Below are 13451 nucleotides of genomic sequence, written 5' to 3' on the forward strand. Positions count from 1 at the left end.
GTTTTACAAGTCAATAATCAAATAATCACTTCAAAACGTAATCCCAAACATCCTCTTAATAACATACCATCAATCCATAAAGGCTATATACCAAGTTTCACTCCTCTTAGGGGTAAAAGTAGGTAACCACATGATAAAATGAGTATTAACATTTCAGTTATGTTAAAAAATACCGAAAGAGAATGATAAGTAGATAAGTAAAACAAAAAGAAAAGTTTCTTTTAATTGAGAATTGAAATTAAATTGACCAAATATTGCCTAGATATATCAATCTTTATAAATTTGACTGCGAAGTGAAACTTGGTAAGTTTTTTAATTGTGAAGCAAAACTTGGTGTATAGCCTGTTATCATAAATTATATAATTTCAATTCAAATTAATTCATAATAAGGCTTTGTGGCGTATCTGGTAAGCTGCTATTGTTCCAGAGCTGACTCACGTTCTAGTCTCACTTGATATAATATTTTAAGTGAAAATTTTCTTTTTTTTCTTTTAGATGAGGTGTATCATTCTTTCTTCCAAACATCGATGTGGAGATGCAATCTCAATTGTTCCTTTCTTGCAAGTGGGAGTCAATTTCTAAACAAACCTACTCTACAGTTGAAGACATCTCCTTTGTCCTCATGTACTCCTTGTCACCTTTTTTCTTCATACTCTCATCCTCGCTACCATATTCTTCCTTAGGGATGAGCTTGGTACCAACATGTAACGATACCGAAAAAACCTAAAAGGTACCGGTATATGTTTTTAACCATTTTTGGTACTAGTATTTTCGTGACTGAAGGGGTATGGTCCCAAAAAGCCGCGCAAGCCGTCTACCAGGTCGCGCGCGGGACCATACTCCTAATTTAACAAGCGGTTCAATTTCAGACTCGCGCGGGTTACTTCACCAAATATTGACCTCGCGCGACGTCTAGACAGGAAAGAACACCGACTTCAACACTTAGCATTCTGAATAAGAGTCTTCAACCACCTATACCCTGCGCGGGCTAGTTACGTGTTCAGCAAGGGTCGCGCAGGACTATGGCGCAGGGCCACTTCAGAAGGCACACAAAGGTACAAGTGGCAGAAGAAAGGGGCCAATCCGTGTCCTCCAGGCTCTGCTCAATCGTTCTCCACGATCGTCTGACGTACAGGAGACAGAAAGTACTGAAGGACGCCTATGTGGCACCAATCACAGGGCAGAGACACCTGCCCCACGATCTCCACTTACCTGCTGATGGCAGAGGGACAACAATGCCGACAACAGTGACACGTGGCTCCGCTCATGGTGCGCCAGCACCGGAGAACTTCTAGAAGCCACTAACGGTCGACGCCAGTGAGACAAAGAGCATATCCTCTAAGTTGTCGCCTTACGACCCAAGGCCCATCAGCCCACCTCCTCTTACACCTCTCCGGCTATAAATAGAGACCTCAGTTCACAGGTTAAACATTCTATTCCCTCTACTCTCACTCTTTACACACTTTAATCTCCTCAAAGCAGATACTTATTCTCACGCCGGAGTCTGGTTAAGAGGGAAACCCCAATATTCCCCTCTTAACGAGCTAACAGTGTTCTGTTTTACAGGATTAGCGAATCATTAAGAAGCTCAGAAAGTGATAAGAAGATTAACCCTTATGGCAGAAACATAAACCAAACTAATTAACTACCAAATTATTTCAGTGTTTCTTCAGTGACTAAGTATAGAGAATAAGTTTACTAGATAACCAGGAATTAACATTAACAAAAAGTACATATAAGAATTATATTAGTTTGATATAGTTTTCATGGCACATACATTCTCACACTTAAATAAATTCAGACTAAATCACTACACTTATTACAACTAGGATTAAGCTAGCCAACATTTTTTATTACCAAAGGAAATCAAGCCAAATACACAAAACGCACACACATACATTGGTCATTATTAACATACCACCAATCATTAGTAGTTAAAGCCTAAAGATATCAATTCATTCACGAGCCACAGCCACCACTTGTTTCCCGACATTTCTGCCAGAAAACAGCCCGACGAGAGCCGCGGGTGCACTCTCGAGCCCTTCTGCAATGTCTTCCATGTAACAAATCTTTCCTTGTTTGATCAAAGGTATGATCATTTCCATATACTTTGGAAACATGTGAAGATAATTATTTGCAATTAACCCTTGGATTTGCACGCCTTTTACTATTATCTGATATAGGTTGCGTACCCCCTCCTCTTGCTCTAGATTGTATTGCGAAATCATCCCGCACGCTGTAATCCGACCACTGAATCTCATGTTTAGGAGTACCGCCTCCAACATCTTTCCCCCGACATTATCAAAGAAAATATCAATTCCGTTAGGAAAGTACCTGACACATTAGAATTATATTAAAACATCTCAAAAACCCGATCCGCCAACAATCACACTTTACATTTCTTGGTTAGAAGTGTCAAACTGGGTGTGTAACGGGTCAAAATGGATTCGGTAAGTTTGGCTCATGGAGAACATGTTTTGTTCACAACTTTTGTAAAGAACTTTTTATGTACATTTAGTGTGAAAATATGAAAACCCACATTATAATACTTAATAATATTTTTTGAGTTAAATGCCATTTTAGTCCCTGTGGTTTGGGTCTTTTTTCCAGTTTAGTCCAAAGGTTTCATTTTTCGCCTGTATGTCCAAAAAGGTTTCACCGTTGCCATTTTAGTCCACTAAGTTAACTTCATCCATTTTTTCTATTAACGAGAAGGGCAGTTCGGTCATTTTATATGGCCGAATTATCCTTCTAGTTAACAAAATTACATATAAAATGACCGAATTGCCCTTCTCGTTAACAGAAAAAATGGATGAAGTTAACTCAGTGGACTAAAATGGCAACGGTGAAACCTTTTTAGACCCACAGGTGAAAAATGAAACATTTGGACTAAACTGGCAAAATGACCCAAACCACAGTGACTAAAATGACATTTAACTCTATTTTTTTGATGAAACGTTTTAGGAGGTTGTATCATGTATGCATTGAAGTTACAATTTGAGCGGCTTTCTACCCATTTTTTTTTCTTAATAACATTCTTTAAAAGTATAATCTTGGGTGACAACCATGTTTCGGGCTAACCTCTTTAGAGCTGCATCTAAGTCTTGCTCTTCCTTGTAGTTAAAAGCCTCATCAAATCCACATTTGTTCTTCAACATATCAACCTTGGGTGATGAAATACACATCAAAAACATATTTATATATAAAAATCATTTATATACAAAAAAAGGCTACATTAGAATGAACAAATTTATGGTGTAGCAAAATTAACAGTTGTTCATATCTACTTTCTTAAAGGCGATACCATTATTGTATACACATCAATCGTATAAGTATAAACTTTTGGAAGAAGGTTTTAAAACGCACCAACCTTTTCTTTGCTACCCGCACTCCCAACGACATAACATCCGGACAGCTTTGCAAACTGACCAACGAGTTGACCAACTGCACCCGCAGCTGCTGAAACAAAAACATACTCTCCTTTCTTTGGAGCACAAATCACATTGAAACCAGCGTAAGCGGTTATACCTTGCATACCTAGAAACATCCAAAGATAAAAATCAAAAGGTAAGAGGTGGCAAAATGGACTTACAGGATGTGTTGACCTGAAACACTATTTGTCTAATACTTTTTATAATGCCCCGCTTGCGGTGTGCACATATAATGTATATATCTGTGGGCGATCGGGGGGGGGGGGGGGGGGGGAATTTCTGATCCTCAAAGCAATGGAACATGCTTGTGATCTTCCTACAGCCTAACTCCCATCATTTTCTTATGAGTTAATTACTGTTTTCGTCCCTGAGGTTTGTCAAAAATCACTATTTCAGTCCATTAGTTAAAAATTGCGATTTCAGTCCTTGTGGTTTCACTTTCGTAACCATTTCAGTCCACCTCGTAACCATTTCAGTCCTTGTACTTAACAGAATAATGGATTGAAATGGTTACGAAAGTGAAACCACAGGGACTGAAATGGTTACGAAAGTGAAACCACAGGGACTGAAATCGCAAATTTTAAACTAATGGACTGAAATAGTGATTTTGACAAACCACAGGGACGAAAACAGTAATTAACTCTTTTCTTATTTTAAACATGAGAATTCGTTACCAGAAAACTCATGGGACCTCACCAATGCATGCTAACCGATGAGATCAGGTAAAACGTAATTGGTGCTACGCAGGTGGCCTTCGAGGGGGTTAAAGGCAAAGAACCAATGGAAGTTAGATTCAAACTCGATAACTCTGCTAGAGGGACTCAAGCACTACCGATCATTTACGTTTTGAATGCTTCTACAACATGTTATATGCTCCATGACTCTACGTAAATACTTAATACACCTACTTGTCTTTTTACACACACACTCTCACATACAAACGAAAACTAATTTAAGCAGAAAGCATACCGAGGATTCCTGTATAATAAGATAGAGGCACATCAGTGTGTTCAATCTTGAATAGAAACCCAACAGTATTGATAACGCTGTATTCTTCCCATCCGGTCAGTCCCCAAACAAAGTCACCTTTCTTGAAGTTTGAATGTCGAGAATCAAGGACCTTAGCTACTCCAAATCCTTGTATAGGCTGCAAGATGACAGAGATTACATCAAAACACAACCTGAAATAGTAAACTAATGTCCTTCAAATGCATGCTAGACTATTCGGGGGCTTTATTGTACTTAGGCTGGGGTGTGGTATAAAGCCCCTAGGGGTTTTATCACGCCACATCAGTGCCATGTCACATAGGGGGCTTTAAAGCCCCTCTCCTCCCTTTAACTTGCATGCAATGGTTTAAAGCCCCTTTAAAGCCCCATATTAAAAAAATACAAAAAAAAAAAAGAAATAAAGAGGAAAAGATTTGATTGGTTGAAAAGAATGGGCCCCACCTGCACCCCTTTAGTGCGCTCGTTAGCACCGTGGCGGAGAAGGGGTGGCACCCCCCTTTTAACATGCAGGGAGTGGGTGACGGCGCCATGGGGCGCCATTATTGATGATGTGGCGGGATGGCGCTAAGCCACACCCTGTGGCCTAATTATTTTTAAACCATGAAAACTCGTTATCACCAGATCTTTTCAAATATATAACAATATTATCTGGAGTTTAATGCCATTTTAGTCCCTGTGGTTTGGGTCATTTTGCCAGTTTAGGCCAAAGGTTTGATTTTTCGCCTGTGGGTCCAAAAAGGTTTCACAGTTGCCATTTTAGTCCACTATGTTAACTTCATCCATTTTTTCTGTTAACGAGAAGGGCAATTTGGTCATTTTATATGGCCGAATTGCCCTTCTAGTTAACAGAATTACATATAAAATACTGAATTGCCCCTTCTCGTTAACAGAATAAATGATTGAAGTTAACTCAGTGAACTAAAATAGCAACGGTGAAACCTTTTTGGCTCGTTGACGAAAAATGAAACATTTGGACTAAACTGGCAAAATGGCCCGTTTAAGTCTATTATCTGGAAACACTCAAAAACAAAAACAAACAAAAAAACCCTGTTTTGGACTTATTAAAAATAAGATTATTATATAAGTTGTTTGTTTTTATGTTGAGGGGAATCATTTAATTAACATGATCTGGCGTTAGGGTGCACTAATTCAGACTATTTAACTAATGTCAGAAATTATAAATTGCCCTAAAATCAAAATCACAAATAGTATCTCATTTTCTCCTAATTTTACACGAAATTAAAAAAAAAAAAAAAAAAAAAAACATAAACCCTAAAAACAAATCGTGCAATAAACCAAACAAAAAAAATATATAAAAATTATAGTGTAATTCGAGAAACATAGTTACAGACCGAACCAGGAGTGAATGAGCCAGCTTTAGATTCTCTCATTCTGAATTGCATGTACGGATCACAGGACAGATAAAGGTTCTTGACGAGAACGGCGTTAGAAGCTTCTGGTAGGTTGAGGCGGATGGTGGCGGAAGCATTGAGGAGCATGTCGGATTCTTTGGGGAAGCCATTAACGTAGTTTTTTAATATGATCCGTTTGTTGATCACTTGTGCCATTTGGATTTTAGAAGAAAGAGTTTGTCAAATGTAGGTGGGTAAGGGATAATATGTGGGTGGATGGTATGTATATACGGGCACATAGGGAAGCCACATGTTGAAAACATTGGAGAATAAATGTGAACACAATTAACTATGAGTATGAGATGAAAATCAAAAGTAGTGGCTGTGTGAAAGATTCGAGAAAGTAGGGAAGTTAATGGGTTTTTTTTTTTTTTTTTTTTTTTTTTGGGTGTGTTTTGAGGAATGGTTTTGAGTGAAAATGAGCTGATTTATATGCTAATAGGTTTTTTTTTAAAGAAAAACTTCATTAAACAAGACCCGAACTCGAAAATCGGGACAGGTACCAACCCAAACAACCTATAGATTTACAAATTTACACCAATCTGACCATGAGATCACTATACCCTCTCGTCTATGTTTGTACCACAAAAAGCCTAAAGATATAACATCGCTAAAAACACTATCAACCTTCACATCCACATTAGAGAAAACCGCTCGATTACGAGCCAGCCACAAACACCACAACGATGTAATCATAATTCCTTGCACCACATGTCTAACCTCGGGATTGATGTACCTTTCTTTATGTAAGTCCAACAAATCGTTGACAGAGAAAGCAAAGATGGGAGGCAAGCCGCACCATCGAGAAACTTTTTGCCAGAGAAGAGCGGCCACCACACAAGAAGTGAAGATGTGCTCCACAGTTTCATCATCCGATTTGCATAAGGGGCAGACCCCGTCACCAGCTTGAATACCCCTCTTCCGCAAAGCATCAGCTGTGGGAATACGGTTTAATTCCACCCTCCAAGCAAGAACATTACATTTAATCGGGACCCAACTGCACCAATCAAACACATATCTATTATTACCTTCATCCGCAGCATCAAGAAGCTTCTTAACGGACTGAACCAAGAATACACCCGAGTTGCTGGGCAGCCACTTCCATTCGTCCTTTCTGTCCCGCAAAGAGACAGCCGCAACCTCAGCATTAAGTGCAATCAACTCGGAAACTTCACCCTCCAACATACGGTCATGATTCCACAACCAATCACCAGATAACCGGTCCTTAACCGAACAGTTCTTGACAGTCTCTAGCCTGAACAAATTGGGAAAAATGTCCATCAACGAGACGTCTTTCAGCCACGGGTCTAACCAGAATAGAATACTCGTACCATCCCCAACACAACCCTTAAAAAAGTTACGAAGCCGAGGCCGCCCCCTTAATGGTTTATTAATCACAGAGACAATACAAGCCCAAACACCCCCAAGGGACTTCTTTAATGGGAGAAAAGTCCAGCCCGACCCGTTCGAATGAAGAGCTTCCACTACCTTAACCCAAAGAGCGTTATTTTCTTTCTTAAACCTCCATCCCCACTTGCACAAGAGGGCGATATTAATATTTTGCAGCTTACTTAACCCCAAACCTCCTAACTTTCTAGGCATCGAGACCCTATCCCAAGCCACCCAATGAGTTTTCCTCACTTCTTCCGAACCACCCCAAAGAAATTTTCTAATCATACCCTCAAGGGCCTTAATCACCTTCACGGGAGCCTTGTAGAGCGAAAAATAATAGGACGGGAGGCTTTGGAGGACCGACCGAATGAGAGTGATTCTACCACCAATAGACAAAAGGGCTGACTTCCAAAGGGCAAGTCTAGAACCGAATATCTCGAAAACTGGCTCCCAATTGCTAATGCGATTCATATTTGATCCGACCTTTAGCCCAAGATACTTGAATGGAAGGGACTCTTGCTTACAACCAACAATATCCGCTAGGATCCCAACCTCTTCGCTATCCACTCCTAATCCGAACAAGCTAGACTTACCCAAGTTAATATGGAGGCCAGAGCACATGTGAAAGCATCTTAAAATTCTAACAATATTAAGAGCATTATCCACATTCCAATCCCCTATGATAAGTGCAACGTCAGCGAAGAATAAATGGGAGAGCACCGGTCCCCCATCAGGGAGCTGAATCAGGGAGCTGAATACCTGAGAAAATCAACTCCTCTTTAGCTTTATCAAGAAGGCAAGACAAAGCCTCCATAACAATGACGAACAAAAAAGGGGAGATGGGGTCTCCCTGCCTCATCCCTTTGCCACACTTGAACTTAAATGTAGGAGCCCCGTTGACCAGAACCGAAGCCCGGGCAGACGCGAGGATGCCCCAAACCCAAAAGCACCACCTTGGACCGAAGCCCATTTGGCGGAAGACATCCACCACAAACCCCCAGTTGATGTTATCGTAAGCCTTCTCAAAGTCAATTTTGAGAAGAAAAGCTTTCTTCTTCCGCTTTTTAATCCACGAGCACACCTCATTAATAATAAGCGGCCCGTCAAGAATGAATCTACCACCCAAAAAAGCGGACTAAGAATCCGAAATAACCGGCTCGAGGACCTTCTTAAGTCTATTTGCAAGCACCTAAGAAATAACCTTATTCACAACACCAATGAGACTTATGGGCCTGTAGTCGTTAAGACCTGCGGGGTCCCTCTTTTTAGGAACCAAAGCAATAAACGAAGAACCACAACCAGCATTAATGGAACCTGCCTCATAGAACGCACCCAATAACCTCACAAAATCAGCCTCGAAAAAGCTCCAGAACCGCTTAAAAAATCTGAAGTTGAACCCGTCCGGCCCGGGAGCACGATCATCTCCACATTCAAACACGGCTGATTTAATTTCCTTCGTCGAAAACTGAGCCTCCAGCCACACGATATCAGAATCCGAGATTTTCTTCAGATTGAAGCAAGACAACAAAGGCCGATTCACACAATCCTCCACAAACTTGGATCTGGAAAAATTAAACACTTCCTTCTTAATTAAAGAAGGTTTGTCAACCCATACCCCATCGACATCAAGCCCGTGAATGACGTTTGACGCTTTCCTGCAATTAATCATAGAGTGGAAGAACGAAGAGTTTTCATCACCCTCCTTGGCCCATCTAACCCGAGACCTCTGTCTAAGATCCATAGCTTTGGCATGCTCCATTTCGGCCACCACCTTTTTATTTTCTGCTAGAATCCACTCCTCCTCTTCCAATAAGTCCCTAGAATCCAAAAGAGACTCCATAGCCGCAATCTCCTCCAACGCTGAGCTGAGAACCTCGCTCGCCTTTTTAAGCATCTTATCCCGCCACTCTATAATTCTACCATGGATAAAACCCAATTTCTTGACGAGGAAGATATCGGGCGGACAATCCGAAAAAGAAAAAGATAAACAAGCCTCCTCAACCACCTCAGCGAAACCATCTTTCCCCATCCAAGAATTGAAGATTCTGAACGGCTTGGCCCCGAAGTTGACCGACTTGGTGATGATGATAATCGGGCAATGGTCGGACCACATCTTAGGAAGAGCCTGAACCCGGGCTTCCGGCCAATCATTCAAAAACTCGGAGTTAACCAAAAATCTGTCAAGCTTGCTTAGCTTATTACCATTCTCTGAGCGCCAAGTAAATTGAGACCCACTAAGGTTATACTCAACCAACCCCGCATCAAAAATGAAAGAATTAAAGTTATTCGCACAAGAAGGTTTGAAAGAGCAGTTCATCCGTTCATCCCTGAATCTAACTGTCACACCCTGGCTTTGCGGAAGCGTGGGTTAATTTGGTGTGACTTCTTAATACCATAGCTTAATCACAACAAAGCTATATGAAAGTAAAACCATGCAGATCATCCATTGATTTAAGTTTTAAAACATAAGTATCACAACATTGTCTTAAGGCGTTGACTCATGCAACGGACACTACAACCTGATAACATAAAAACATTGTTTGAAAGACACAACACCAACATGAAATAAACGCAGTTTAAGGACTGTGACTCGTCCAGGTAAAAGTCACATCCCCTAAACTTGGATGACCTCGAAACTCTTATGCAGCGGGAAAACGTAGCATACCGTGCCAGAATCCTTAGTTCCCTGAAATACATGTAAGTTGGAAAAATCAACAAAAATTGTTGAGCGAGTTCATGTGTAAGTGAGTAAGTAAAACCTTTGTAAAATGTCTGTATGTATGAAAATTCCTTGTATGTAGCAATAAGGAAAAAGAGATCAATTAATGTGTAGCTAATACATCAATAAGTGAAATGGCCTAGGAAGCACTCAAACCTGTAACGCGTATTTCATACCGGTCCTTCCGGCGGAACGACATAGTCACCACATGCAGCCACACGCTGGCTCATGTGTGGGGCTCGCAACACCCGATAGATCTATCACTCATGCCTCTCGGTCCTTATACAAGGATTAATGGTCTTATGATAATAGCCTATCCATTCACGTGATCTAGCAGTAAATTCCTTAGCTAATCATACCATGTATAAAAGCGTTTGTAAACAGTATGTAACATGTATTTCACCCCCCGAAGTTGTAAAACTGAAAACAGTTAAAAGAAAAGGGGGACATGAACTCACTGAAGTGCGTCTCTAAAAAGTATCTCCCAGTCAACCTGCTGTGCGACGACCTACACGTACTAACTTCTATTAGACGGACGGCCGTGCCTTAGCATAAGGGTTAATGTCTTTGGGAAATAGTTAGGCAACTATTTCGTAATTACACTTCGGAATTATTTGGTAAATATATTCCTTCCCAAGGATGGGGGTTTTAATACATGTGCGTTTATACAATTTCAAGACCTTATTATTAAGTCCCACTTAATAAATATACTCTAATTCTTTTGTCCAAAATATTCTATCTCCAAAATATAAATATCTTTCCCAAAAATATTATATTTTATTTCATTTGTCTAAAATACTCTACTTCCAAAATATAAATATTTTTCCCAAAAATATTATATTTATTCAAGATAATTTTTCTCCAAAATAACACTCGTCAAAATACACACTTATGAGTATTTTCTAAAAATGTGTGAGTTATGTTTAAAGATCGGGTGGTATTAATAATACCGTTGTAACTAAATATTTATTGTGAAGGCGTTCGTATTGTTTTGGAGTTGTTAACATTCGGTAATATTATTTTTACTCTAAAAATAATATTTAGATAATTTGCAAAATAATCACAAAAATTTACGCAAGTGTTGTTATGAAAATATATATTCTAAATATATATATTTTAGCAAGATTATTTTGTGAAAATCCCACCTCCGACACTTAGAAATTTTGTAAATAAAATCGTGGCGAAATTTACATTTTTGCAAACAAGTTAGAAACATATTTATAACACTTGTGGTGAAAATATTTCCAAGTGTTAGGTTTTTGGAAAAATTTCGCCAGAGTTTCTCCTGTAACTGGAGGTGGCCACGCTTTCAAGCGTATCATTTTCTTTTAAAATTCAAATCAACAATTTTCTCAATCAACAATAAACAATATTCAAACCATCAAACTAGTCAAAATAGCTATAAATCGCAATAATACATGAACTTGTGGTTTATCCAAAATATGTAGTAACTTTCCATTACTTTTAGTGGATCTTTGTAGAAATCAACTCGGTTTCTTGAGAGTCTCGTTTTTAAAGAAAATAAATTTCCACAACTTCTTGTCAACATTTACAAAAATAGTTCTTTTGTCAAAACTTTGTGTTACACAAGTGTCTACACACTTGTGTGTTTACAAAAATCACTCTTGTTCATGTAAAACCCGGTTTAGAAAATATGATTTCTTTTGACGCTTGGTCCTTTGAAAATACAACTTGTAGATCCGTAGATCTACTAGTTTACAAGTCTATTTCATAAGAAAGATTGTCTTTACACAAGTTCATGCTTGATATGTAGTAGTGTTCATCATTTAACCTCTTTCATACTTTAACATATTCTAGGTCATGTTTCATGGACATGACTTAGCCGGGTTAGATGACGATCCGAGCTACTACTAGCATAGATCAACACTAAATAATCACAAGAAAACAAGTCTTACAAGTTTTACACAACTCTATTGCTTTTATCCAACATGTTTATCATTTTAGTAAACTTTTAGTATGAAATCTCGTATGTTCATAATTTTTAACCGACAAAGTTCATATTAACCACTTTAGAATAAATCAAGAAGGCGTTTAGAGTCACTTACTACTAGCTCGAGGCTAGGGAAGAAACTAGTCGAAAATCGAGTGGATAATAGCAATATAGTGAGGTCCTTCGCAAACCGAGTGCACCGAGCTTCCTTATATGATCTTTAACACCTTTGAGTATGTATGGTTGGCTTCTAGGAGGTTCGATGGTGGCGGTTTAGTGGTGTGGTGGCGGCGGACGGTCAAGGGGGAAAGAGAGAGAGTTGGAGTGAGTTGGTTAGTGTACATGAGAGTTTCTAACTCTTAGGTTTATTTATAAACCCATTTCACTAGTAACCATTAGGTATTATGCCATCAAGATATTAAACATGTCCTAATAAAATAATCAAAAAGTTTGTGGAGTGTCCCCACATGGGGACCGATTTGGTTATAAGGGGGAGGGGGTTCGGTTTGATTGGAACTTGATAGTTAGGTGCTAGTTATTTTAATTAGGAGGTTAAACTAGTTAGTAGCATGTAGTAAGTTGTAACGGGTGTTAGGGTATTCGGGACCCTAACTGGCTCAGAAAAGGAAAACAATGTTAATGACAATATTTTTATGTTCCGGGTATAGTCCGGTTGTTCGGTTGGATAGTGATCCGTTAAAGTACTTAACAAAGCTTTAAAGTGTCGTTAATACTATTTTTAGTGACACAACTTATTCCCGACACTCTGGAAAGTGTCTAGTAATATTTTCCTCATGTTTTTGGCACTTTATTAATTAGTTTAATGCTGAATTTTTATTTAAAGTGCTGAATTTTGTATTTAAAGTACGTTTTAGGCACATCCGGTCACTATAATTATCACCTAGTGACGCAGTTCTACAACCCTCTTATCCCTACACTCTTTACTAGTGTAGTAAACTATCTCTGGCTCATACAGGCCTTAGAGGCAGTGCCTGCCTGGTGCTGGCTATATCAGCGTGTTAAATGGGTTATCCGTTCATTGTGATACTGTGCTTTTGTGTATCAAGGTTGTCACTAAAGCTCTGTACGTAAATGATAGAGTGACAGCAAATAAAGTATGAGGCCTGGTTATATATATTTCAGAAATCATGTAGAAGTTTATTTACAACTGTAAGCAAGCACAGTAATTGAGCAGTAATTAAATATAAATTAATCGTACGGATACCTGAAATTTTTAGGGTTGTCACATTCTCCCCCCGTTAGAGAAATTTCGTCCCCGAAATTTGTACTACCTTAACTCCTTATGGTTACGTCACACATGTATGTTTATAAATAACATCGAGGTAGATAATCGTCAAACTAAATCAAACCTTACTCACATTTGGTGGGTCCAAGAATATTTAACAACCCGTACCCTAGGGTTAAGAAAGTGGGTGCTCATAGCAGTTGATGTCAGAAGTACAAAACGTACTTGACGTGTGACCTAATGTAACCCAGCTAGCAGGGGGTTCCACAAAGAGGAGCCTTGACTAAGAAGA

At 39.1% G+C, this 13451-nt stretch overlaps 1 protein-coding gene across 1 annotated transcript; it reads right to left on the reverse strand.

Annotated features, from left to right (window-relative positions):
- Positions 1 to 1719: 1719 nt before the first annotated feature.
- On the reverse strand, positions 1720 to 6108 carry LOC110878242 (2-alkenal reductase (NADP(+)-dependent)). The gene is made up of 5 exons (XM_022126519.2): positions 5792 to 6108; positions 4401 to 4578; positions 3371 to 3537; positions 3082 to 3164; positions 1720 to 2334 (listed from the first exon to the last, which is right to left on the reverse strand). Exons 1-5 carry the CDS (start codon positions 6005 to 6007, stop codon positions 1956 to 1958), a joined length of 1023 nt encoding a protein of 340 aa, XP_021982211.1. The 5' UTR covers positions 6008 to 6108; the 3' UTR covers positions 1720 to 1955.
- Positions 6109 to 13451: the final 7343 nt, after the last annotated feature.

Source organism: Helianthus annuus, chromosome 1, assembly GCF_002127325.2.
Source record: "Helianthus annuus cultivar XRQ/B chromosome 1, HanXRQr2.0-SUNRISE, whole genome shotgun sequence".
Lineage (NCBI taxonomy): Eukaryota > Viridiplantae > Streptophyta > Magnoliopsida > Asterales > Asteraceae > Helianthus > Helianthus annuus.

Coding starts and splice junctions, on each gene's coding strand:
- LOC110878242 (XM_022126519.2), bottom strand. CDS start 6,007: ATGGCACAAGTGATCAACAAACGGATCATATTAAAAAACTACGTTAAT. Junction 4,579..5,791: donor GCTCATTCACTCCTGGTTCG/GTCTGTAACTAT, acceptor GTCATCTTGCAG/CCTATACAAGGATTTGGAGT. Junction 3,538..4,400: donor TTATTATACAGGAATCCTCG/GTATGCTTTCTG, acceptor GGATGTTTCTAG/GTATGCAAGGTATAACCGCT.